This window comes from Anastrepha obliqua, chromosome 3, assembly GCF_027943255.1.
Source record: "Anastrepha obliqua isolate idAnaObli1 chromosome 3, idAnaObli1_1.0, whole genome shotgun sequence".
Taxonomy (NCBI): domain Eukaryota; kingdom Metazoa; phylum Arthropoda; class Insecta; order Diptera; family Tephritidae; genus Anastrepha; species Anastrepha obliqua.
Window position 1 is genome coordinate 68002396 of NC_072894.1, and position 23666 is coordinate 68026061.

General features: G+C 38.2%; 1 protein-coding gene across 3 annotated transcripts in view; it reads right to left on the reverse strand.

The window, feature by feature from the left end:
• Positions 1-656: 656 nt before the first annotated feature.
• The window catches only part of LOC129242934 (uncharacterized), a 29021-nt gene continuing 6011 nt past the window's right edge, over positions 657-23666 (reverse strand). The window contains exon 2 of one of the 3 annotated variants that reach the window (XM_054879877.1): positions 657-687. In XM_054879877.1, coding sequence (XP_054735852.1) covers positions 672-687 — 16 coding nt within the window. In that variant the 3' untranslated portion in view covers positions 657-671. Of the gene's footprint in view, positions 688-22155; positions 22304-22338; positions 22367-23666 lie in introns of those variants that run through there. The other 2 variants (XM_054879874.1, XM_054879878.1) reach the window with 2 other exon arrangements.

Here is a 23666-nt window from a genome sequence, read left to right on the forward strand (position 1 = left end):
TAATTACGGAAACAACAATAAAAGTTGCAATTTCTATTATGTGTACTCCGGCATCTATATGCTTCGGTGCGAAAGTCCAAATTAATGAATTCAAGGACTCATTATTATTTCGGGTCTCCTAAACATGCGACCAGTAAATCCTCTGACGATAAACTATCTTAGATTGGCTTTATAGTTTCTAATACGTGGTCAGACAGAGGCGGGTTTTCATGGTCGAACTCCTTAGATGTACCTTCATGTACAGCATTTTGCCATTTACACCAGCTTTCTGGACCAGGTGGACAATAAAAATGTTGCGGATTTTCATTTGTGGAATGATTGTGATAGAAGATAGCCCAAATTGCATTTTTTATGTATTCTATGGACTCCGGAATCCGGCGAATCGCTAATTCGTAATATAGAGATAGTTTATTTATCACTTTATCAGTTAATTTCCCTGTAACATTTCCGCCAATTCTTTTCCCTTTATTTTCGTTTTTTTGCCTCCCGTAATCTTGCACGCACTCTTTTTTTTAACAACTGGGTCATTATAATAGGGATCCCTTGAAAGTCTTAGTATCACCATCCTTAATGTATTTCATATATTTTTCTTGGTGTTTTTGAATTGATCTACTAAACATTTCGACCATTGTTTGATTCACTCCAACCGAGCCAGTTTTGAAATCGTGTCATTAAATGACTATATCTCTGGAAATAATTAAAATGTTGGCGAATCCTTTTTACAGAGAGTTCTTAAAGGTCAAACTTTGAAAATATCAACAAATTTCTACATTAGAATACCCCCATAAAGTTATTTTTTGTAAAAAGTATATTTAAGACTTAATTTTATTCATATCAGTGAAGGTATTTTTAAATCGGTCCAGCTTGTTTAAATAACAAAATTTTTCCGAAATATTACGGCGAAAGTTTTAAAATATACTAAATTTTATATTACCGATGGAGAAAAGTACCGGTTTGTTTTATATGAAACTTGCACCTTAATACACTATATGTAAAGAATTTGGGTATGTACAGTTACATATGGGCAGGCAAATGGGAATATTGGCTGTTGCTAGCGCGGCCTCTGCCACCGGATTGGCATTTTACATTGAACACGTGCAGCATGCAACAGCCACCAACAATGAATGCATTTAGTCAGAAATATTTTCAACAACGATAATGGAAGCAACGGCAAAATCAAAAGCCATTGCCAGTAGCAAAACGGCTGGCAGCGGTATCCTAGTTGTCATAGACAGCAACGTCAAATATTACTTAAAGGTGACAAAAACAGCAAATACATATAAAAGTTCCAACAACAATAGAGCAAGAACGCAGTCAATTGATACGTATCAAATCAAAAAAGGGCTGAAAGTGTCGCAGCTTAGCTATGAAATAATCGAAATTGGTTTGTCTCTCCCAGGCGTGCACAAAAGCTGTAAAGCGTGTGGTGATGAAAATATATAAATAGGGGAGCTCGCCATTTAAACTGCTCCTTCCTGCTTGGAGCGCCAACTACTAGAATTTACCTTCTAGTTTTGAGGTACACTCATAGAAAAAAGATCATAACGCTAAGTTCGGGTAACCTGGGTGGTCAGAATATGTCTCTGAAACAGCGTTTCAGTTTGTTAAGAAAGAAATCATGCAATATCCCTATGGCTTCTCTGGCTGTGTGCGTCGTGGCGACATCCTGCTGAAACCATGTACACTGAAAGAATATTCTCTTACTATTACATCCACAGAAATTGCTTGCCTTTGACGATATCCGAAAACATATGGTCCACATACTTCTCTGCCGTCACTTTGGAACTGTGAAATGGCCGTTTATGCTTTGCTTATCTACACTTTCATTGAAATGGAAATGGACTTCATCACTCCAAAACATGGTGTTTACCGTACGAAATCTCTTTAACATTTCTTTTCTTCTTGATTGGCGTGATAACTGCTTAAACGGTTTTGGCCGAGCTTAACAAAGCCCGCCAGTCGTGTTAACCGTTGAACACCCTAAGTAAAACCAAGTCCTTTTCCATCTGATCTTTCTTACGCAGAGGAGGCCTTCCTCTTACTTTGCTGCCGCCAGCTGGTACCACATCGAATACTTTCAGAGCCGGAGCGTTTGTATCCATTCGGACGACATCACCCAGCCAGGAACTTTCCAGGTCTAAAGACACACTGATAAGATTTAATGAGCTGGTTGATGGCGGGCTTCAGTTTTCCACACAATATGCTCGTTAGAATCTTATACGCGATATTTAGAATACTAATTCCGCGGTAATTGGCACAGATTGCAGGATCTCCCTTCTTATGGATTGGGCTTTCTTCATCCGACCAGCTCCTCGCCGCCATGTTTAAAAACTCAGCCGCCAGTTCATCGGCTCTAGCTGTTTTTGTCTCCTTTAGCTGTGTCATCACTATTCTCACCTCGCCCGTGACTAAGATTGGGGGACCGGGATCTTAACATCATTTATGACATACACAGTTGTCACTATATAATATAGCAAGTTCGAGAAGTGTTTCTTCCATAATTTAAGTAAGCTCTGGATGTCAGTCACCAGACCGCCGGCTTTGTTCTTATAAGAAAACGCCACGGCCCGGAAACCTTCGGTAAGCCACCGAGATTACTGCTTGAATTTTGGGGTGTTTTTCCTGTCGGCCAACATCTTAAGTTCAGGCACCCACCACTACTCTCAGGTGCTTCCTACTAAGTTTTAGGACAAAGGTCGCTAATTTCCTGTTTGATTCTTTCACAAAGCACTTGTCTACTTTGCAGGAGCCCAGCTCAGACTAACGTCTTCCATGGGTAGACCGCGTGAAGCCGTCAATCCATTGTTGAATCGATTCAGAATTGACACCTAGAAAGAGTTAAGGGTTCAAACAGGTCTAGTGGTATGCTTGCAGAGCCTTCATTAGCCAGTTTATCACCCAAATAAGACAAACTTTATTGTGTTCTGCAATTCTGTTCAGTTTCGGTTTCCACTCACCGACTAATTTCGAAGAGCAGCGTGGGTTAGCAAGGGCTTTTAGTGCACCTTCACTGTCATTATAAATTCCAATACTAGTACCCCACCACTTTTTCTCAATTAGTCAGTATGCAACATTCAAGATGGCATAGACTTCCATTAAGAATACCGTAGCCATTTGACCATCACTGGTTTTGGATAGGTCGGTGTAGAAAGTGTACTGAAATCACGTTAAATTGTTCTCTAGACTTAACAATTGATATCTATCTGTGACCAAAACGTCATACTCCCTCCCGAAGCTAACGTAAGGCACCCGATTTTCCGCTGACATAGAGAATAGTGTACACCGCTCCGAAAACTGGTGGCATAACTGACAGTGGCCAGTGTTTTCTTCGCTTCCCCAGACTCCGTTTAATTTCAGCCTGTGCACCACCTTCGCCGCTTCCTTTCGAATTTGAAAATCTTCTAGGTTCCAAGTTTAGGATGACATTAAGCGTATCACCAAATGTCCTATTCATAGCACCTGTGATACCCAAGTTCACACTTCTTTGTAGTTTGGTTAGGGGTTTTGCTCTCCGTCCATCAGATTTGTAATAATTATCCAATCTCGATGCTCAGGTATAGGCCATTACCATTTCATAAGCCCTTTGAGAGATGTAGCAATCTGGTCGGCAAATAAAATGGAAAGCAAAATCGCATAATACTGCGATAAGGAAATTAAGTGGAAGTTGCTTAAGTCATCTGCTTTGCAGTAAATCGTAGATATCAAGTAAAAATTGTAATATATGTATATATACATAAGTACATATATACGTATTTATATAATTATATGTATGTATTTTTATGTAGACACAACACATGTTGCGGTAAATAAATTTCTACTGCAACTCAAATGAGTTTTTGAGAGGTTTACAGTTCAGCATATTACCACCGACAACCGCAACCACCATCACTGCCCACAACACTACACACTCCGCAAATTGTTTTTCCGCTCGTAATTAAATTTTCGTTCTACATGAAATCAAGGTGACACGCCTCTATGCTCTACATACATGCATATGTGTACGTATATCGCCGGTGGGTAAGTAAGCGGTAGCTATTTGTTGCCACTGTGCAACATGTTGCAACATATGTATTCCAATTGCCTATCAGGCAGTGTACATCAATGAAACCAATCAATAATTATCGGCGCTCATCGCCAGCACCGTTATCTTGACTAGCAAGAATGTGCAACGACTGATTACAATTACAAAGCACGTATGAAGTAAATATACAGCTTTGGCCATGTAATTAGCAACGCAGTAGTATAAACGCTCATATCCATAATTATGTTATCGATTTTAATTACAAATCTGCTAGTTGTCAACTAACGTCATCTGTGGATGCCATATTTAAATTGTTTACATTATATTTTGCCTAATAACAAATTATATGTATGCATCTCAACCTTCCGGCCATACACACATGCACGTTAGACCGTTATACTTAAAAAGAAACAACAACGTGCCATACATCTCTGAGTTTTAAGTAGCTTTGCAAGGCAATTTCGAAGTTTTGTTTTTGCGATCGTTAAAAAGGAGACACCTTATACATGACAAGTCCTTGAAAAAGTGAACAACAAAAAATGTTCACCTCGAAGTGAAAACAACGATACTTCGTACTTTAAGATCCGACTAGAAAAGCCTGCGTTCAGTCAAAAAACAAAAATTAAAAAGCTTTCGAATCGAAAAACTTCCTTAGCAAAACTTGAACAAATTTGGCGAGTTTTAATTTAGTGACACTATGCAGGTACGTTACGGTGGTAGGAACTGAAATTTTATATGTAAATACTAGAACGGCGTACTTTCAATGAACTTTGAAACAAAAAAGCTGTCTCAGCGAGACAAGAATATCGAAGTATAATACTTTAAGACCCGACTGTAAATGCAGAAAATGTAACGAATATTTGAAAAAAGTGGCCCCTCCCTTCATACTTTGGACTCAGAAGTTCACGAGATATTTTTTTCGGCACAGTTTAAAGTACATACATACTATACGCATTCAATTAACAATGCTTAGCTTTTATAAAGATACTAGCTGTACCCGGCGCGCGTTGCTACGCCAACAACTAAAATAAATTTAAGAAAAATAACTTTAAAGAAAAATCAGTACACAACTATTCAATTCATTCTAAACGATTTTATTGATTTTGTTTATTTCGAAAAAATTGTGACGATAAAAAGTTTAGTTTCAATTCGATGTTTATTGAAGTGCTGTGAGGTTTTCCGACACGTGAGCAAGCCACATAGAGCTGTCCATGGGAGAAGCATAGATTCTCCAAATTAAATTCACACACTTGTAACGATTGTTCCTGTGCTTTGTTAAAAGTAATTGCGAAAGCGAGTCGCACCTTGAACTGTAAACGTTTGAATTCGAATAGCATATCTGTCGGGATCATTGGGATACGTGGCAATAGTACGTCATCGCCTTTGAATTTTCCAGTCAAAATTGTTGCTTCGATAACATTGTTCATCATTTTCTTGACTTAGAGTCTGGTTCCGTTGCAAAGTCGTGGTGGATTTATGTTTCGAAGAAGAATGATGGGTACGCCAATTTTCAATGTAAGAACGTGCGGCGGCATGCCTGGCAAATCAAGTTGTAGTTTTTTGCAATGTTTGGGAAAACTTTTTGCACCACTTTCATGACAATCGATTGAACGGGGCAGAAGTTGCTACTCTGTAGCTACATCTATGAGCATATTCTACAAACCTTCTCCGTGGAAAAATTTTTATAATCATCGGTCCAGTAGTTTTTAGTTCATCGATGACATACAGACAAACATTCACTTTTATATATAAAGATTAGGCGCCTTCTTTTTGCCAAGCGGTAGCAAGTGGCACATAGAGGAAGCAACTGGTATAAATAAACATATCTTGGCAGAGCTGGAATAGAGCTTACAAAACTTACATTTATTTGTAAACTAGTAAGTTATACCAGTTTCGTGAGGTAGGACCGAGTCTTTTTCGATAAATTTTTTGTTGCTTTCACATCCAAATCTTTCGTTAAGTTAGTCGAGCTGCTAAACAAAACCTCAACTTTGTCCTTGTACAATAAAGTTTGAATCTACAAAACAATTATAAAACCTATCTGAACTTATGGAATACAATTATGGGGAACAGCCAAAAAATCGAACACTAATATTACACAAAAGCAGCAATTTAAAATTTTAACAATAATAACTGGTGCACCCCGATATATCTCAAATGCCGAACTGGACATTACCACAATCAAAGAAGAAATAACAAAGGGCAGCAGAAAGTACCAGGCAACGATAGAAACACACCGCAACAACGAAGTAAATGTACTCCCTACACAAGAACTCATGCGACTCCAACGCAAACGACCGATCGACTTTATACAAATCCCAATCTTAGAAATACATATCACTTAGGTTTTAAAAGAAATTGATCCAGTATCTGTAATGCATTTTTAAAACGAATTTTATTGATAGTTGCAATAATATTAACTAACCCATAAATGCTCTTATAAAAAGTAGAATTGCTAATGAAATGACAAATATGCTACTTTGGGGGAAAAAAGTTATTCGAGCAGAGAATAGCGATCAGAGAAGTGGTGACGAGAAGTGGTGGTGAGAAATCGACGCAATTAATTTTTCACCGACTTAACGATATTAACCAACCTTATATTATATATTTCGAAACTACGAAAGAGATACCATTGCGGTCCTCGATAAAGAGCGATGTTAACCGACTTTCTGTGACACGCTTCGATTAGTAGTCTACCCTTTCAAGCCAACTACTTTGAACAATGTCCAGGTCATCAATCGAGATGCCCCATATATTGGACCGAGTCACAAAAGATGTAACCGATTGCTTGAAGCGCTGCCAGCAAAGCCGAGATAAAATGAATGCAGCTTTAAGCTAAAGCCAGTACCAATTTGATAGTTGTTTTATTGAAATTTATTCCCCTATCGTTCTTATCAAGTCACCCTACGCCCGGCAAGTGATTATCGTAATAACAGTGGAAATACCATTATAACGGTAAATAACCTCCACTGAGTTTCGCCATGGTATCTACAGGTATATTTTGGTAAATATGATTTTGATGCCACAAAAATCGGGCTTACATTCCTTCCATTCGCAACTAGTACCCTTTTCCATTATTTACTGATTAGTGATAATAATTTATTGGGAGCGTTTTCGTCATTTTCATGCGATTTCGTTCTGAAAGCAGATAATTCTTCCAAGAAACTTGTTCGTTAGCAATTGTTGCACATAGTGAGCCACCGTTTCAAAAGTGGGAGTCCTTATTCGAGGCTTATTTGCATCATTCATTAGTGATTTTTTTTAAATGGAGGCTCGCTGCACGGTGAATGAGGGCAAAAACAGTACCTGCTGTCAACACGCCAATAATGACGTCAGCCTGGAGATCAAAGGGAGAATAATTCTTGGCAACAGGTGTTACTTTGAGTTCGTAGGCAACTCACATGTAGAGCTCCCTCGAAGGACAAAACTGGCACTCTATAAAACGCTCATCATTCCCGTTTTGGGAGCCTTCGAGAGAAAAATTCTACGTAACATCTTTGGCCCCTTCCGCGTTACGGAGGAATACTGCGTACGGTGGAACAGCGAACTGCATGAGCTATATAGGTATGTGGACATAGTTAAGCGTTTTAAAATACAGCGGTTACGCTGGCTTTGCCATGAAAGACGGGGCTCCAGCAAGGTGAGTTTACGACACGGTACCCCAAAAAGGAAGTTGTGGAAGAGGAAGACAATATATCTGTTGGAAGGACCAAGCGCTGCAGGAACTGTCTTCACTCGAGATTCTATTTTGGACTCTGCAAAAACCCGCACATGGTTGAAGCGCCACATAAGTAACTAAGAGCCACCGGTATCGTGAAAATTACAAACTCGGATATTAAATAATTGCGGCCCGTAAGGATTTTTTCTATTTGTACTATTCGCATGCGTTATTGTGAATTTTGGCTTCCGCGTACAATTTTTTTGGTCATTAAATTTTTTTGGAAATACTGAGTCATTTTTGCTTTACCGAATGATATACTATTTATTTTTTAAATTTTATTTGGACTAAGTAGCATGCAGTTGCTAATAAGTTGACCGAAACTGTATTTGCTGTCTTGAAACCTGCTATCAAATGGAGACAACAGTTTGGCTGATGCTTAAGAACTAAACACCTTTTTCCTATTTTGTTCATATGTGAGCAAGCCTTTGTAATTGCAAGAGCATCTGCTGCGCGCACACAACTACTACCTGCACACATACATTTATTCAAATCCTCCATAATGATTCACAAAGTACGGGCTACTCCTTCTTCGGTGTGTAGCTGCTAGTAAGCCTTCAGCAAGCTCTAGTGTCGCAGCTGGTGGTGGTAGTGTCGGTGGCTGTGGTAGTCTACCTGCTAGCCATCAACCAAATAACCAAACAGCTAAGCAACCTGCCCAACCATCCAACGCGGAATGTGCAGGAACTAATGCAATTAATATTGAATGCCAATAGCCGACCATAATTTACGTATTGCATTTATGATGCGGTGGCGGACGTGGCGGATTTGGCTGAGGAGGCTGATGGTGTTATCGGTATTGTGGTTGTGGCTAAAGTCAAGAGCTTAGCCACGTAGCCACTTTCAGGGTGTTACTGCACACTCAAAGGAGGTGGAGTAGTTAAAATTGCATACAAGTTTGCAACAAGAAGCGCCATATATGTCTTACATATGTATGTATGTATATATTGGGCAAAGGACATACAAATACAAAGCTACGTGTATTTATTTCCTTAGTCATACAAGAAAAGTTGTTTGGAAAAAGCGAAAAATAAATATCAACGTAGGTCAGGTGAATTTTTCGGTCCGAATGGTGGGTGATAAAGTTTATAGCTAAGGCCAGTTATGGTATATGAACGTTTGTTTTAGATGTGTGGTATACAGCACAAATAAAACGAAAGGTAAATAAAATTACATTTTTGAATTTTGTATTCGTTATGAAAACGATTCCGTCCCATTTTGTACCTTTCCTCTAATACAAGCGACTTTAAGCCCCTAATAAGGCGCAGAATGTAAGCTTTCTAGTCATCAAGTAGCTGTACGATGAAAAAAGCATACCAGTTTTGATCCAAACGCTTCTGGAATATATTTGAATCCATACATAATACATACATTCCATAATACAAGTTTATTTCTCGAAAGTGATATTATCACCTTCAAAGTACCCCCCATCAACTGCACTGCTTTTATGTCAGCGATTGTTCCACCTCTCCAGGTCTATTCCTTTGCCGGAACTCTATTTTGTCTATAAGGGTATAGCCATCAAAGCCGTTTAGATCTTTCTATTACTTTTTTCAGCCATTAAAACGCGTTCCCTGAAGTGATTTTATGACTCGATTAAATAGGCTAAAATCACAGGGAACCATATCAGGTGAATTCGATGGCTGTTGGATGGTATTCGTTTCGTTATTGGTCAAAAATGCAAATGCCATAACTTGTTTTCCCACAAATACTTTCTTTTTTGGCGAATTGCTTCACGTAAACGTCTCATAACGCCCAAATAACAGTCCTTATTAAATGTCTGAACTTTTGGCAAAAATTCGTGGTGTAATCAAAGCTTTCTTTTATAACTGAAAACGACGTGGTTTATTTGGTCTTGTTTCATTCGGAGCTCGCCTATCACTCTAGTGATGTCGGATTTGCATGTCGTACTCATAAGTCTACGTCTCGTCTCCTGTAATGATGTACTTTATGAATGTTGCGTCAGATCTAGCCTTGGAAATCATTATTGATAAACTTTTCTTACAATTTATTGATGATTTTATCAGTTTTCCATGTCGTCGGCCAGCCATTTGTTCACGTATGTCATCCTCAATTGATCCACGATAGCTACCGTAGAATTCATGTCACTGGCCTTTGTTCCTTAGATTATCATTACCGAAACACCTTTCCAACATTTCTACAGTTTTTTCGCTATTGCATCCATTTTTAACGCAACATTTAATACTAATTCGTTGCTGCAAATTCAAATCCAATTTTAAACCTGTAAGAAGCGAAAACACGTGCAGAGGTAGATTTACTCAAGATGGCGTAACTTTTGAAAATGTCAAGCAATGGTGATACAATTTCGGTGAGAATGTTAACAACAGATGTGGCAACCTAACAAAGAAACAGAACTCAAAGCAACTGACTTAGAGCGTCTGACTTTTCCGGGAAATTTTTCATCAAGGTTATTGTTTAGGTGTTGCACAATTTTTGTTTGACAAAATGCTGTTTTTAATACAAGGAACTGATATTATTATCCACTTTTCTTTTTAAGAAACTTCGCGAAAGATATTCAAGAATTCATTCAAATACTGACATATTGAAACAATTTTTCTGATCCAGTCACAACCAGCTTGCGAACATATTTGATAAACACTTCTTGATCCTCTAAACGAAGCTTTACTGAAAAAAATTACACTTCTTTAATTGCATTAATGAGCTATAACTTAAAGACTAATAAAGCTTCAATAACCTCAGCGACCCGAAATCATTTAGGAATCAAATGCGGATTTCTTTTTTCAGACAAAATTATTAATTTGCTTTATACGCCAATTTGCGATAAACGCCAAAAATGAGCCCCAGTGCTCTAAATCATACCTGCTTTTAAGGCTGCAAAAGAGTGCTATTTCTTGCCGTATGATACTGTTGGGGAAAGTAAAATGGCCAAAAATCTAATTTTCATGCAGTCGCGCTTATTAAAGAGAATACAGAAGCACCGACCATGAATATATCTTGAATACCGCCACAAATCAATTACCAATTCGAGGTCATTTTAAATGTTACGCACACACATATCCTTATTGCCCATCTACTCGTACATATGTATACGTATATAAGTATGTATTAAATTATGGCCATAAGACGAAATCTAACAAAAACATTTGTTACCGCAACGCTTTGGGGGGTCTAATCAAATGATGGACCTATCAACAAATTAATGCCACACACAACTGCCAACATTTAAATAAGTAAGGTGGTACTAAATGCGGTTCGGACCCGAGCACATTTAAGTAACATTTATTTTGCACAAGCTGTTAATTTTTGGAGTCAAACAAACTCATAGATAATGATAATTCGCTAGCTTTTAACATTAGATGGTTGATTGAAAATAAAAACTTAAAATATGGGCATTTTCATCAGCAGGACCAACGCAGCCAAAATATTAAAACTTTATAAAAACTCCTTGTTTTAGCATATTTTCAAAATAATAAAGGGTTTTTCAATTGGCGCGGGTCGATTTTGGCGCCCTGTGGCATCCATTTTGTAACGTTGCACGCATTGCGCCCATTTTTCGGTAGACGTGGTGGCCCTTCCAATTTCTTATGGCCCATATTGAACCATATGGACCTAGACGACATGTGGTTCCATCAGGACGGCGCTACGTGCCACACAGCAAACGCCATTTTATTCCATTTCAACATCTACCCGCTCTTATTGAAAAACCCTATACAATAACTAAATTGAATGTAAAACAATTGAATATACCTACAGTGTGTCTAATAGAAGCGTGACCGGCGAAATTCAAACTTCAGATATAAAAAAATTGAAATGCCGCTTTTGTGAGAAATTTAGAAAGTGTACGTTGCTTTTACAAAATGAGCGTCACGTATGAAAATTGAATTGAAGCAGTGTTCCTGTGTACAACCCCCTCAATGCCCAAAAATGCCGCGTGCGTCTGCAGCAAAATATTTGAAGAAGTCGGAGATAAGTCGCAGGTCGTATAAGTCGTAAATAAATGGGTGACACCGCATTTAAAAACCTTACCAATTTCTCTGAACAAGGCCTGAACAAAGATTTCTACAAAGCAAGATTTATTTGTGACAAACCCGAATTTTTCGTCGCTTGAAGCTGAAGCGGTTTTAAAGTAAAGTAGTGTTAATGTATCCAAAGACAGGATTCGAGGACGTTTACGTTCGGAAGACCTCAAATTTCGGACCACCTTGAAAAACCGCTGCTCTCATTATCACTCATTGATTTGGATTTGGCCGTTTATTTGTGTTAATGCCACTTTGAATGCAATTTTGAAGAATAAAATTTACCAAAAAGCATTATTACTATCAGCTATGAAGATGTTTGGAAGAACTAGTCAACCTTAGATTTAACAAAAAGACAGCGAACCCAAGCAAGCAAGACAACGAGGCCGAAGGTGTGTGGCGTGGAAACAGCAAAATGGGATTGAAATGTTGAATTGACTTTCACAGTCATTTGGTGCCAGCCATTTTTAAAATGTTTGGGAAATAGTTTATATATAATATATATATAATTGGCGTGTACACCTTTTTTGGGTGTTTGGCCGAGCTCCGCCTCCTATTTGGGGCGTGCGTCTGGATGTTGTTCCACAAATGGAGCGTCCTACAGTTTCAAGCCGACTGCGAACGGCAGATATTTTTATGAGGAGCTTTTTTCATGGCAGAAATACACTCGGAGGTTTGTCATTCCCTGCTGAGGGGCGACCACTATTAGAAAAAACATTTTTCTTAATTTTGGCGTTTCACCGAGATTCGAACCTGCGTTCTCTCTGTGAACTCCGAATGGTAGTCACGCACCCACCCATTCGGCTACGGTGGCCGTTAAGCAAAGACTCAAAATAAAACAAATATGGACGGTTCAAGAGTTATCAAGGAAAAGTCGGCTGATTTGGAGCCGATTACCTCCACAACTTGCCCACAAATTAACTCGAAAAGAAATTAATTAATGACTCGGAGATATGAAGCCATTATAGCTAATGATGCTGACTATATATTTTTTGGAATACCTACATATATGGCATATAATACATATTATAAGCCCATACAAGGGGGTTTGTCAGAATCGAATTGGTCAAATAGTTTCTAAGTTGTGGCATTCATGTTTCTATTTACTAAACTACATTTCTACTAAACTTTAATTTCGTGAAAGAGCAACAGGGAATAACATAAATACCTTGATGGAAAATAACAACATGTCCCGTGCGACAGTGATTAAAATTAAATTTAATATAAGTCTAAATAATTTTTGGGGTAAAATTAGAACAATTTTTAAGAGGCATAAGTTTCTAAAGTTAGTCATATTACAATATTGCCTCAGGTACTCTAATATCGGCGTTTGAATTATTGACCCGTACGAATACCTAGAAAACGAAAAATTTCACAAAATCAGCTTAAGCGCAAATTATAGGACGAATTAAAAGGACGATCAATTAATTCAGCCTTTTGGTAAATAAAAAACGTTTTAGATGACGGTTTTGTGTTCAGTTCGAAAGTGTACAATGGTCAAGTTCGACATTTTGGATATGCGAAGTGGGCGCGGTGTAATAGGTGTGGTGTAATACGTAAAGCTTGGGTAAGTTTTATCAAGTTGTTTTTGAGATACATGCATTTACCAAAAGTGGGCGAGGCACCGTGCCGTGTGCGTCCCTACTGAGAGACAGACGGACAGTCAAGGCTAAATCGATTTCTCTCGTCATTTTCAGACTTTTGATGTATAGTTTTATATTTATAAATATTTATCTCGATTCCCTTATACTGATACATACAACCGTTATGTGCTCAGGGGTATAACAAGATAGTGTCCGTAATATAGAACATTTACTGGGATGGCACATTGTGAAGGCATGTGGCAACAAGTTTTTGCGGTTTGTTTGTTTTATTTTGGCTCGGCACTGATGAGCTGTTGGTGTTAGAACCAAAATAATAGCAGCAATGTGTGGAGGAGTGTACCTCACATTTGTTTTTAGTTGCCACAACAAGCCCACACTCACACGCACAATCACTCATGTCCGCGTGCAATAGAATAATAGAGACACCAAAAAAACTCACAGCGACAGAAAAATTAATAAAATTTCTTTGGTCTAACTATGTGTATGAGTTCATTGTTGTAGTTGGAGTCAACATGGGTGGTCTAAATGGATGCATGTATGTGTGCAGGCATGTAACAGCCGCAGTGAAGCGTGCGCATGCAGTGCACGCGTGTGCCATATGGAAGGAAGCGAGTCTCTGCTACACGCTATTGTTTGTAGATAACTTTAGTTGACGCTTGCCAGGCCAACAAATTGTGGCATGTACATAGATATTTAATTAGCAGCGTTGCATTTTTCAATTGTAATTAACTTCGCTTTTCATTCAATTTTATCGCTTCCATTGGAGCACACAGTTACCCAAACAATGCAAGGCGCATAGGGGTAGAAGTTGGCTACTGGGTGTTCACTTAATGCAAGCAACAGCTGCTTATTGCTTATTGCTTATTACAGTTGGGTAATTCCATTTTTGTTGTTTGTTGCTGTCACTGCGGTAATTAACCAGATTAAAGCGAGCGAAGACAGCTAGACTGTGGAAGTACATGGATGTATATACCTTTGTAAGCGCATGCGTGTGCTTATGTAAGTTGACTGACTATACTTGCTTGCCACATTCACCTTTGCGCAGATTGTGGCATGCGACATCGACTTGATTTTAACCTTTCACACTCGCCATCATCATCATTTGAGACCAGCCTTCGTTGCTATTGTTGCGATTGGTGCTCTTGTTGTTATTGCACAGTTCATAGCAACTTTGTATGATTACAGTCATTATTGTTGTTGTTGTGACTTGGTGTTCGCGCTTTTGTCGCAAGTTTTGCGTTTTTGGCACGTTTTCATTCTTGTCTTAATTAATTACTTGCCAAAGTGCATTACGTGCAGTTGTTGTTGCTGCAGTTTTCCGCATGACATTGTTCATGCTTTTGTGCTAGTATCTACTGTTGTTGTTTTCGTAAGCGCTTTAACCCACATTTCACGCCATCTAATTAGTAAAGTACATCGCTAGCTCGTTCACCGCTTTTTGCCGTTATAGTGTACCTCTTTTTAGCCTTTATTTGCCTCCAACTGAAGTTGCTACCAGTATTACTCCTGCAGTAGTCGTCGGTTTGGTTGATGCAAATTGCAAAATTTGCTCTGCACTTCCAGCGCACAAGAGGCCTGCAGAAGTACTGGCAGACGGATGGAAGTAAGCAGGGACGCAGGGTCTGACGTAAAGCAGCTTAAAATCTCGCTATGTACATGCGAAACTGCACTAGGAATCTCATTTGCTTAGGCTTTAGTGGGGTCACTCGTTTCCCCGTATTTGAAACTATTAGCTCCATATAGTTTTGGTGGATGGATTTCGTAGGAAAATTAAAGAGCGAATTGGATTTGTTTGGCTTCGTTTTGACAATTGTGCAGTAAAGTTAAACTAGTTGAAAGCTTTACAATCTTATTAGCTGTGCACATGCATATGGAAATATATGCATTCAAATCATGAATATACCTATACACATACATTAAATACCTTTATAATAATCTTCGAGAAACTTTTCCCCCAATTCCACAAAATCGTACATAAATTTCTTGAAATTCACGCGTTAACATATCAGCACACCAAAAATGGCGATGACACTTGACCAAAATGTCAGCTGTCCACGCTTGACAGCTTGACACTGCCCCCGACAAGCAGTAACATTTCCGGTAGTTGGTGAATGAAATACGATAATTATTAAAAAACAATGCGAAATAAATATCGGCGAGAGCCACACAGGCTGCTACGGTAAATTGGTCAACAATTCATGAATATTAACTAAATACAGCACAATGGGTAAATTATCAGCAGTTGATGTGACAATGAACGGAATGTGAGAATAAAAAGCACCAGCATTAAATTTAATTATACATATTTTCCATTATAAAATAACAAAAATAAAATAAACTTATGGATATAAAAAATGACTGAAGTAAATAATCAAAAAAAATGCATCTCTTTGAATATCAATATTTTTGCGCAAGACCATTAACGTCGAAAAAACGGGAGAAAGCAGAATCATTGCGACAAGCGAAATATATACAGGGTGTTTGTCGTAATAACTTTCGGACTTCTATCAATGTTAAGGATCCCACTCTTGAACTGCATCTGGATGGTTAGTGAACAATTTATACTTAACAGCGCTGTGCAAAAATGTGTCTAATTGTCTAATTTGTCTAATAATAATATTTTCTTTAATCCAAAAAAGTGTTGCCTCTCCACGGTGTACAAATGATTCTATGTTGCGCTCAACCCAGTAAAAATACATATTTTTCCTTTTTCAGAAAAACTTGAGACGCACTCAACACACTTCGATTATGTAGCTGGTTTTGTCTGGCACACGCATTTCTTAATATTAGCTTTTTAAGTAGTCAGCTGATTTTCCGAGCAACCAACTTCCCACACAAAGCTTCTCAAGAAAGAAAATGCGGCAATTTTAGAGTCGAACACAGAATTTTCTCGCCGGATTGCACTTATTTTAGAAACGAACACGGAAAAAATAGAAAGTTATGAATAGACAACATTTTTTGGGAGTCAAACTAGTGTTTCGAGGCGGCCAATTCACAGCACCACATCGGTTGATTGTCTCATTTTCGAAACTCAATTAAGTAGCTCAAAAGAAAAAAATTGATGGTTGGAACTCCAAACTATAAATGGATCAACCAGCTTTAGTTGAAATGTTATGGGGCTAAAAACAGTTTGGTAATGAATTTATATACTGCAAGTTAACCGATAATGCACAACGTAGGGGACGTCCAAATGAGATGGTAACTCAAGAAAACATCAAAAAATCCACAAGATCGTGTTGTATGATCGAAAAATGTAGTTGTGTAAGCTGACATCGTAAAGATGTCCAAGCAATGTGTTGGCTTTATATTGCATGAGCATTGACTATAAGAAAGCTTTGTTCAAAGTGGGTGCCACGTTTGCGCACTGTTTTGATTCACCATCAAAACAAAGCATCACAATAATTTGAGGCAAAAGATAAATCGTTTCACAAAAGTGGTATTATCTTCATGGAAATTACGTTGATGAAAAAAGTTAATTTTGAACAAAACAAAAGCGTGTTTTCTTTGTTAGGTCCAGTGCTTTTCAGTCCATGGTTATTTATAAAAATTATTGAAATTGTGCAAAGAGATATCATGAAGTTTATGGTTCCATTGTGTGAAAGTACCTTATTTTCTGGTCGTTATTAATACAATTTGTAAGTTGAGGACTTATGAAGGTACTCAGAGCTTACAGATATCATTTGTAGACATTGGGCGAACTCAGTCACACAATATTCTGAGTAAAGCCAGCAGGTCGTGGATAACAGTTTGTTGCGTTGAAATTTCGCAAACAGCACTCAAACTGATTGTAGTGTTTTCGTGCTGCTTTAGCTGTACCTGGTTCCAAACGAATCGGAGTAGATTGATAGGGGTTTCCAACACACCTTTTTAAAGCAAAAATATTGCTAGTTCTCAAAATCAAAAGTATCTATTCAATGAAGGCATATACACATCTAGACAGGCATGCAGAGATGGCGGGCACCATTAGCTTAAAGCAGAAATATTTACCCTTTCTCTGCCAATGATTTCGATAGGCGAACAACATCCCGATATGCTTACCAACGCATAAATAGTTCAACACTAAGTCACTAATAAGCTTTGCCTCATGCATTCCAACTCATATCAATAACAATAACAATAGCACAGAAAACAAACTATGTGGCATATCACGCTGAAACTTGCCATGTAAGCTTATAACAGTCCTACCAAAAAACAAAAAAATTATTTTTGCCATATGTCATCCGCGGACCGTTTTATACATAACGTCTCGTTCATATTTAAGCAGAAGCTATTGTATATACTACTGTGAGCAAAAAGTAAGGTGAATTTATTTGTCAAACTTCGAGGGATTAAAATTTCGCTCTAGTTATTTTTTTTTTACATCTGGGCCAACTTTCATGTGAATGTCATTATCAGTAATATACAGGGTAGGCCATTTAAAGCGGGCCCATTTGTTTCTGAAAAAAAACATTGAAAAAAACATTTTTTTTTGTGTTGATATGAAAAATCATTTATTTTGATTCAAGGAGATTTGTTCCAGCTAGTTTTTGAAAATGATATTCTTCAAATGTTTGCCTCTGGCCTTGATGGCCAAATGTGTCCTTTTTTCGGCGTTTTCCATCGTTTTGGCCAATATTTCGGCCGGTATGGCGGCGATTTCGCGTCGGATATTGTTTTTAAGTTGAGTTAGAGTCCTTGGCTTGTTGATGTATACCTTGGATTTCAGATAACCCCACAAATAAAAGTCCGGTGGCGTCAAATCTGGTGATCTCGGTGGCCACGGAAAATCACCATTTTTCGAAATCAACCTTCCAGGGAACAATGGCTTCAAAAAATCGATTGTAGCGCGTGAAGTGTGGCATGTAGCCCCGTCCTGTTGGAACCAGTAGCCTTCCATGTCATTTTCTTCGATGATTGGCATAACAAAATCGCGTATCATGGCACGATAACGCTCTCCATTGATGGTGACAGAGGCTCCATTTTCATTTTCGAAAAAGAACGGTCCGATGACCATTCCCGCACAAACACCGCACCACACAGTCACTTTTTGATCGAAGAGAGGCTGTTCTTCAACTAATTGAGGATTTTCGGCAGCGTAGAAGCGACAATTTTGCTTGTATACGCCTCCATTCAACTGAAAATGAGCCTCGTCTGACATGATGATTTTTTGCCAAAAGTCGGGTTCATTTCGAACGGTTTCGACGGCCCATTTGGCATAATCAAGCCGTTTCGGGTAATCAGCCGGGTTTAATTTTTGTGCCATTTGAATTTTGTACGGAAACAATTTCAAATCGATGCGAATTATGCGCCTGAGTGTTGTCCTGGCGATGCCTAATTCCTGAGAACGACGATAACTCGATGTTCGCGGAGCCTCCTCAACACTGGCTCGTACAGCCTCGATATTTTCAGCAGAACGTCGTGTACGTTGTCTGGATGCGTGGCTGGTATTGCTGAGACTACCGTGGTTAATAAATTTTGCGTATAAACGCTGTAAAGTGCTTTTGGATGGCGCACTTTTAACTTTATTTTTTTTTTTAAACGCACGTTGAGTTTTCACAATTGAGAAGTTATTTTGGATGTAAAGCTGAATTATTTCAGCGCGTTCTTTTGGAGTGTACTGCTCCATGGTAAAAATTGTCTTGGACTGACGCTTCCAACGCGCTATGTCATTAGTCGATCTGACGTTCCTGTCAAAAGTTATAGGGTTGCCAGATGGGCCCGCTTTAAATGGCCTACCCTGTATTTACGCTTGTGTTTACCAAACGACCAAGAGTGCATTTTTCGATTTCTACAATGTCTGATTTGATTGAGCAGAGAAGTGCCATCAAATTTTGTTTGCGGAATGAAATATCGGTTGCGGAAACGTTTAGCATGTTGCAGAAGGCATTTGGTGATTCGACCATGTCGCAGAAAAATGTTCATAAGTGGTACAAAGACTTCAAAGAGGGTCGAGAACGTGTTGATGACTTGGAGCGCTCCGGACGACCATCGACGTCAACAGATGACCAACACGTCAATAAAGTGAAGGAGTTAGTGCTCAAAAATCGTCGGTTGACTGTTAAAGACCTTACTGATATGATCGCAATATCAGAAGGATCTGTGAAAACCATTTTGAAAGACCATTTGGGCCTACGAAAAGTCAAATCTCGTTTGGTACCGAAAACTCTCAATTTCTTGGAAAAAAGTCGTCGCGTTGATGTGTGTGAAACAATGCTTTCAGACTATCAGGACGAGCTCAAATGCATCATTACGTGAGATGAGACTTGGATTTATGCTTACCATCCTGAAACAACCGAATATCGTGCTAAAGGCGAGACCAGACCGAAAAGAGCACGTCAAAGTCGTTCGTTGAGGCCATTGCATAGGAGTTTACGGATTAAAGATTCGGTAGTCTTTTAGAGGTCGTTTTTATATTACAGGGATTCCATGTCAGACGATCCAAGAATATTTTGAACATGGTCTTAAATTTTTTGAAAATGGTTTTTTTTGTAGGCTGAATAATAAAGAGTGTATGAAAAAAAATTTGGAAAAAAATTTTATAATTCTTCAAAATTAAATATATTCACTTTTTTACATTTTTATAAATTTTCCATATTATTTTTTAGGAGTAAATATACTTCAAAAAAGATTTATATAAATTTTTTCCTTATTATTTTTTAGGGTTAAATATATTAAAAAAAAAATTTGGTGAATAAAAAGTTACTTTTTTGTTCAAAATTTTGGAGAAACATTGTTTTCAATTCATTTTTGGAAAACACGACCCCTCATATTTGTTTTTTATTTTTTATCAACTATTTGGACTATGCTCAGTAATCCCAGCAAGTTTTATAATGGGATCCCCATAGCTTTTCGAGTTATATTGAAATGCGTACAAGGCTGTTCTTGCGCAGTTTTCGTATATTACGCCCGTTTGCAAATCAATCAAAGCATCTTTTCATACGTACATATGTACATAAGTAAGCAGATGCACGGTATAATCCAGTCCAGTAAGCATTTTTGTGGAGTGTAGGGCAGGTCGCCTCCGCGTGATGCACTCTGAATAGCACCAAATGATCTGCGGCCTTAACGGCCTTTTTTGACAACCTGAACGGTGACGACCCCTGCATTCGTCGTTGGACTAATTCTACTTTTTTTTACGTTTTGGAATTTTTGTGGGTGGTGGTTGCGGCATTCTGCCAAAAATTGTATTTGTAAAAAGAAATCGGCAAAGTTATAGGCTTATAAGCACGCAGAGATGCGAAAAACCGTAAGTCAAGATTTTGAAGTGCTTGGCAAATTTTTTATTTCGATTCTTGTTTTACCCGACAAGATGTATAAGAAAAATATTTTCAGTTCCCTAGGAATTTTGAGTGCTGCCGCGCAATATTTGGTTGTACTTATATAAAAAGTTTGCTGCTCTCGAAATTTCTCGAAGTTTTGGGTTATTCCAAAAATTATGAAAACGCAATTATTAAAGTGCTCAGAAGCAATATTTGAGCTGCTTTTCGGGAAGTAGAGCGACCCTTGCATGAACACATCAAAGTCAAATTTTTAAAGGAATCAATATCTGAACAGTTTTATCTAAATTTTTATTTTGCAGTTATTAATAATAATACTCGCGGTTGGAAAAAAAGGTTGTTGCCTTCACGCGTATTAAAAAAATTAAGTTGAAGCATATTGTTGAAACACCCTGTAAGCACATACAATGTATAAAGCAGGAGCGGCAACGCAAGTCGGGTGTCATTGAGTTTCAGTTGCCAATGCGTTATTTCATTATGCGCAGTTTTTCTGTTTCCGAAAGGTTTGTTTTTCTTCTTTTGTGGTTGTTGTAACCCTTCGGCTGCTTTATGGCTTCTCGTTCTTATGACAAAATTTATTAATGCCTCGAAGACGTATTGGCGTGGGGCACTTAACGTCGCACTCATGCTGCTGCAACATGCCGAAATTTTATTTTAATTCTCGTTTGGTCTTTACAACTGCAGTGGTCAACAATTTAGCGCGAGTAATTTTGGAGCAAACAATCGACTGGTGGTACACACTAGTGCATACATGCATATGTATAGGTGCGTGTGCACAGTCGTTTGTCGTACTGTCTGTCAGTATGCCATCAATGTCCGAAAATTGTCATTGCCTAAGTTTGGTGAGAGTTAATAAATCACAGCGCCGTTGACACATGTCGTAAATTCCGAAGTGGAAAATACAGGTAAAAAGTTTAAATTTGGCAAAAAAATATAATTCAAAATACAAAAACAAAATATAGGTATAGTAAAAACAAATTGGTTAGACGTACTTACCTGCATATACAGTTGTTTGTACGAGTATGTAGTATATACGAATATATTTTGCAAAATTAGCCATGCACGCAGCATAAAACTTAAATTGCAGCAGACGCACTTGGGTATATTTTTCAAAATTCAGAAAACAGTTGAAAATCAAAAGCAATTGAGTATGAATATGTTAAAAAAATAATAATTGGTTAAAATGTCAGGAAAGGCCAAATTGTGGCATTGTAATGGAAATTTGGAATTACCATCATCAAAGCTTGTGCTTTGTTTATTTATATATTTTCGCTATGTATAAATGTTGCTGTTGTTATTGCCTTCACGCTGTTGTACTAAATCACGAAAACGCTGTTCGGCCAACACATGCAAACGCACATCATTTGGAGCCTCCTTACTTGGCCTCTTCATACTCTTCCACCCATCCATTAGCCACGGCTAGATAGGTGCTATTTGAAATCGCATTAAGTCATGCTACTCGCTGCATTCGTACTTGTATCTATGTATATTTGTATGTGGGCATATCTGTATGTATGTGTAATCGGCTCGCAGTGACATCTTAGCGTTGGCCCTAACGTCCTGTTTTCCCATTTCAGAAAACAGCTACCGTTGTTGCAATTGTTGTTTTATCCACATTTGGCTTTTTGGTGTATTGTTGCACGTTGTTGACGCTAATGGTGTTGCTCACCAAGTAAGCTGCTTGTTGTGTTTGTTGTCGGCAATACCTTCATTAGCATATTTGGAAATTTGCATTAACACCTTCTGAATTATGTAACTACGTTGAATTTCTGAATGAAATTACCCAAAAGTGTTCGAATGCGAGACGCGTCGGTTGCAGACCGGAAAACCGGCCAATTGCGAATGCCTTTCAAGTGGCAAGTGTCTTGCGTCGTGATTTCGCATTGTGGTCACAATTGGCGGTGAGTGGTAAGTGTCGCGTTATAGTAGATGTATGTACATATGTACAAGTAGATGAAATAAATTACAGAGATTTTTGTTAAAAAGGTCGTTCGAAAAAAATTACAGAGTGATGGAAAGGGTTAAAACTTGATATTAAAGCCAAGTAAAAAGGGAAAAGTAGAGTAATAAAGAGGTTTCAGAGAATAAATATTTTATAAGAAACCATTTTAGCTCGGACATCAAAGTTCAAGCTCTGCAAGATTTTAAAATTGCTAAACAACATTTGAATAGGGCTGATAACAAACTATTGTAAAAAGTTTTGGTGTTATCTCAAGAAGGGTTGGCAGTCGATGGTAGAGAGGAGAAGTGAGAAATTACTGTTAAGCTATTGGCTAGATGAAATGGACACCTGCTTTGATTGACTGTAAATGGATAATATAACCCAGACACTCAACATAAGACCTCTTCTATTCGCCTCTTCCCCGCTCGCTATTTCTATGTTCGATTAACTTAACGAAAAATTTGGACGCGAAAATAACAACAAAGTTTTCGAGCAAGATTCGTATGGCTATACCTCATTAAACTGGTATAACTCACTGTCTCACAAACATGTAATGTAAGGCAGCTCTATTCTAGCGTCGTCAGTATATGTTCATTTATACCAGTTGCTTCATTTATTTGCCACTGGCTCACGCTTGGCGAAAAGAAGAAGTCCATAGACTAATCTAGCATGAACCTTTGAACATAATGAGTACTAAATATAACTGCATATGGCGGCCGCCGTAGTTAGTGCGAGACTACCATTCGCAAATGCATAGGCTCGAACCTCGAGCACAAAACACCAATTGATAAAAAGTGTTTTCTAATGGCGGTCGCCCCTCGGTAGGTAATGGCAAGCCCCGAGTGTATTCCTGACATAAAAAGCTTCTCATAAAAAACCATCTCCCTCTTGGAAAACCTTTTTTTTTGTTTTAAAACGTCCAAAGCAGAAATTATCTGGACACATTACAACATTTTGTTAATTATAGTGATTATACTGCACGAGAAGGATCTGAAGGCTACGCTGCCATACACTCTCTCATGGCAACACTAGAAACCAGTTCTGACTTATGTAAGCTTAGTATTGATCGGCCAAACCAAATTTCTCATTTACATGACCACTTTTGGTATTTTTTGTGTGGTTATTTG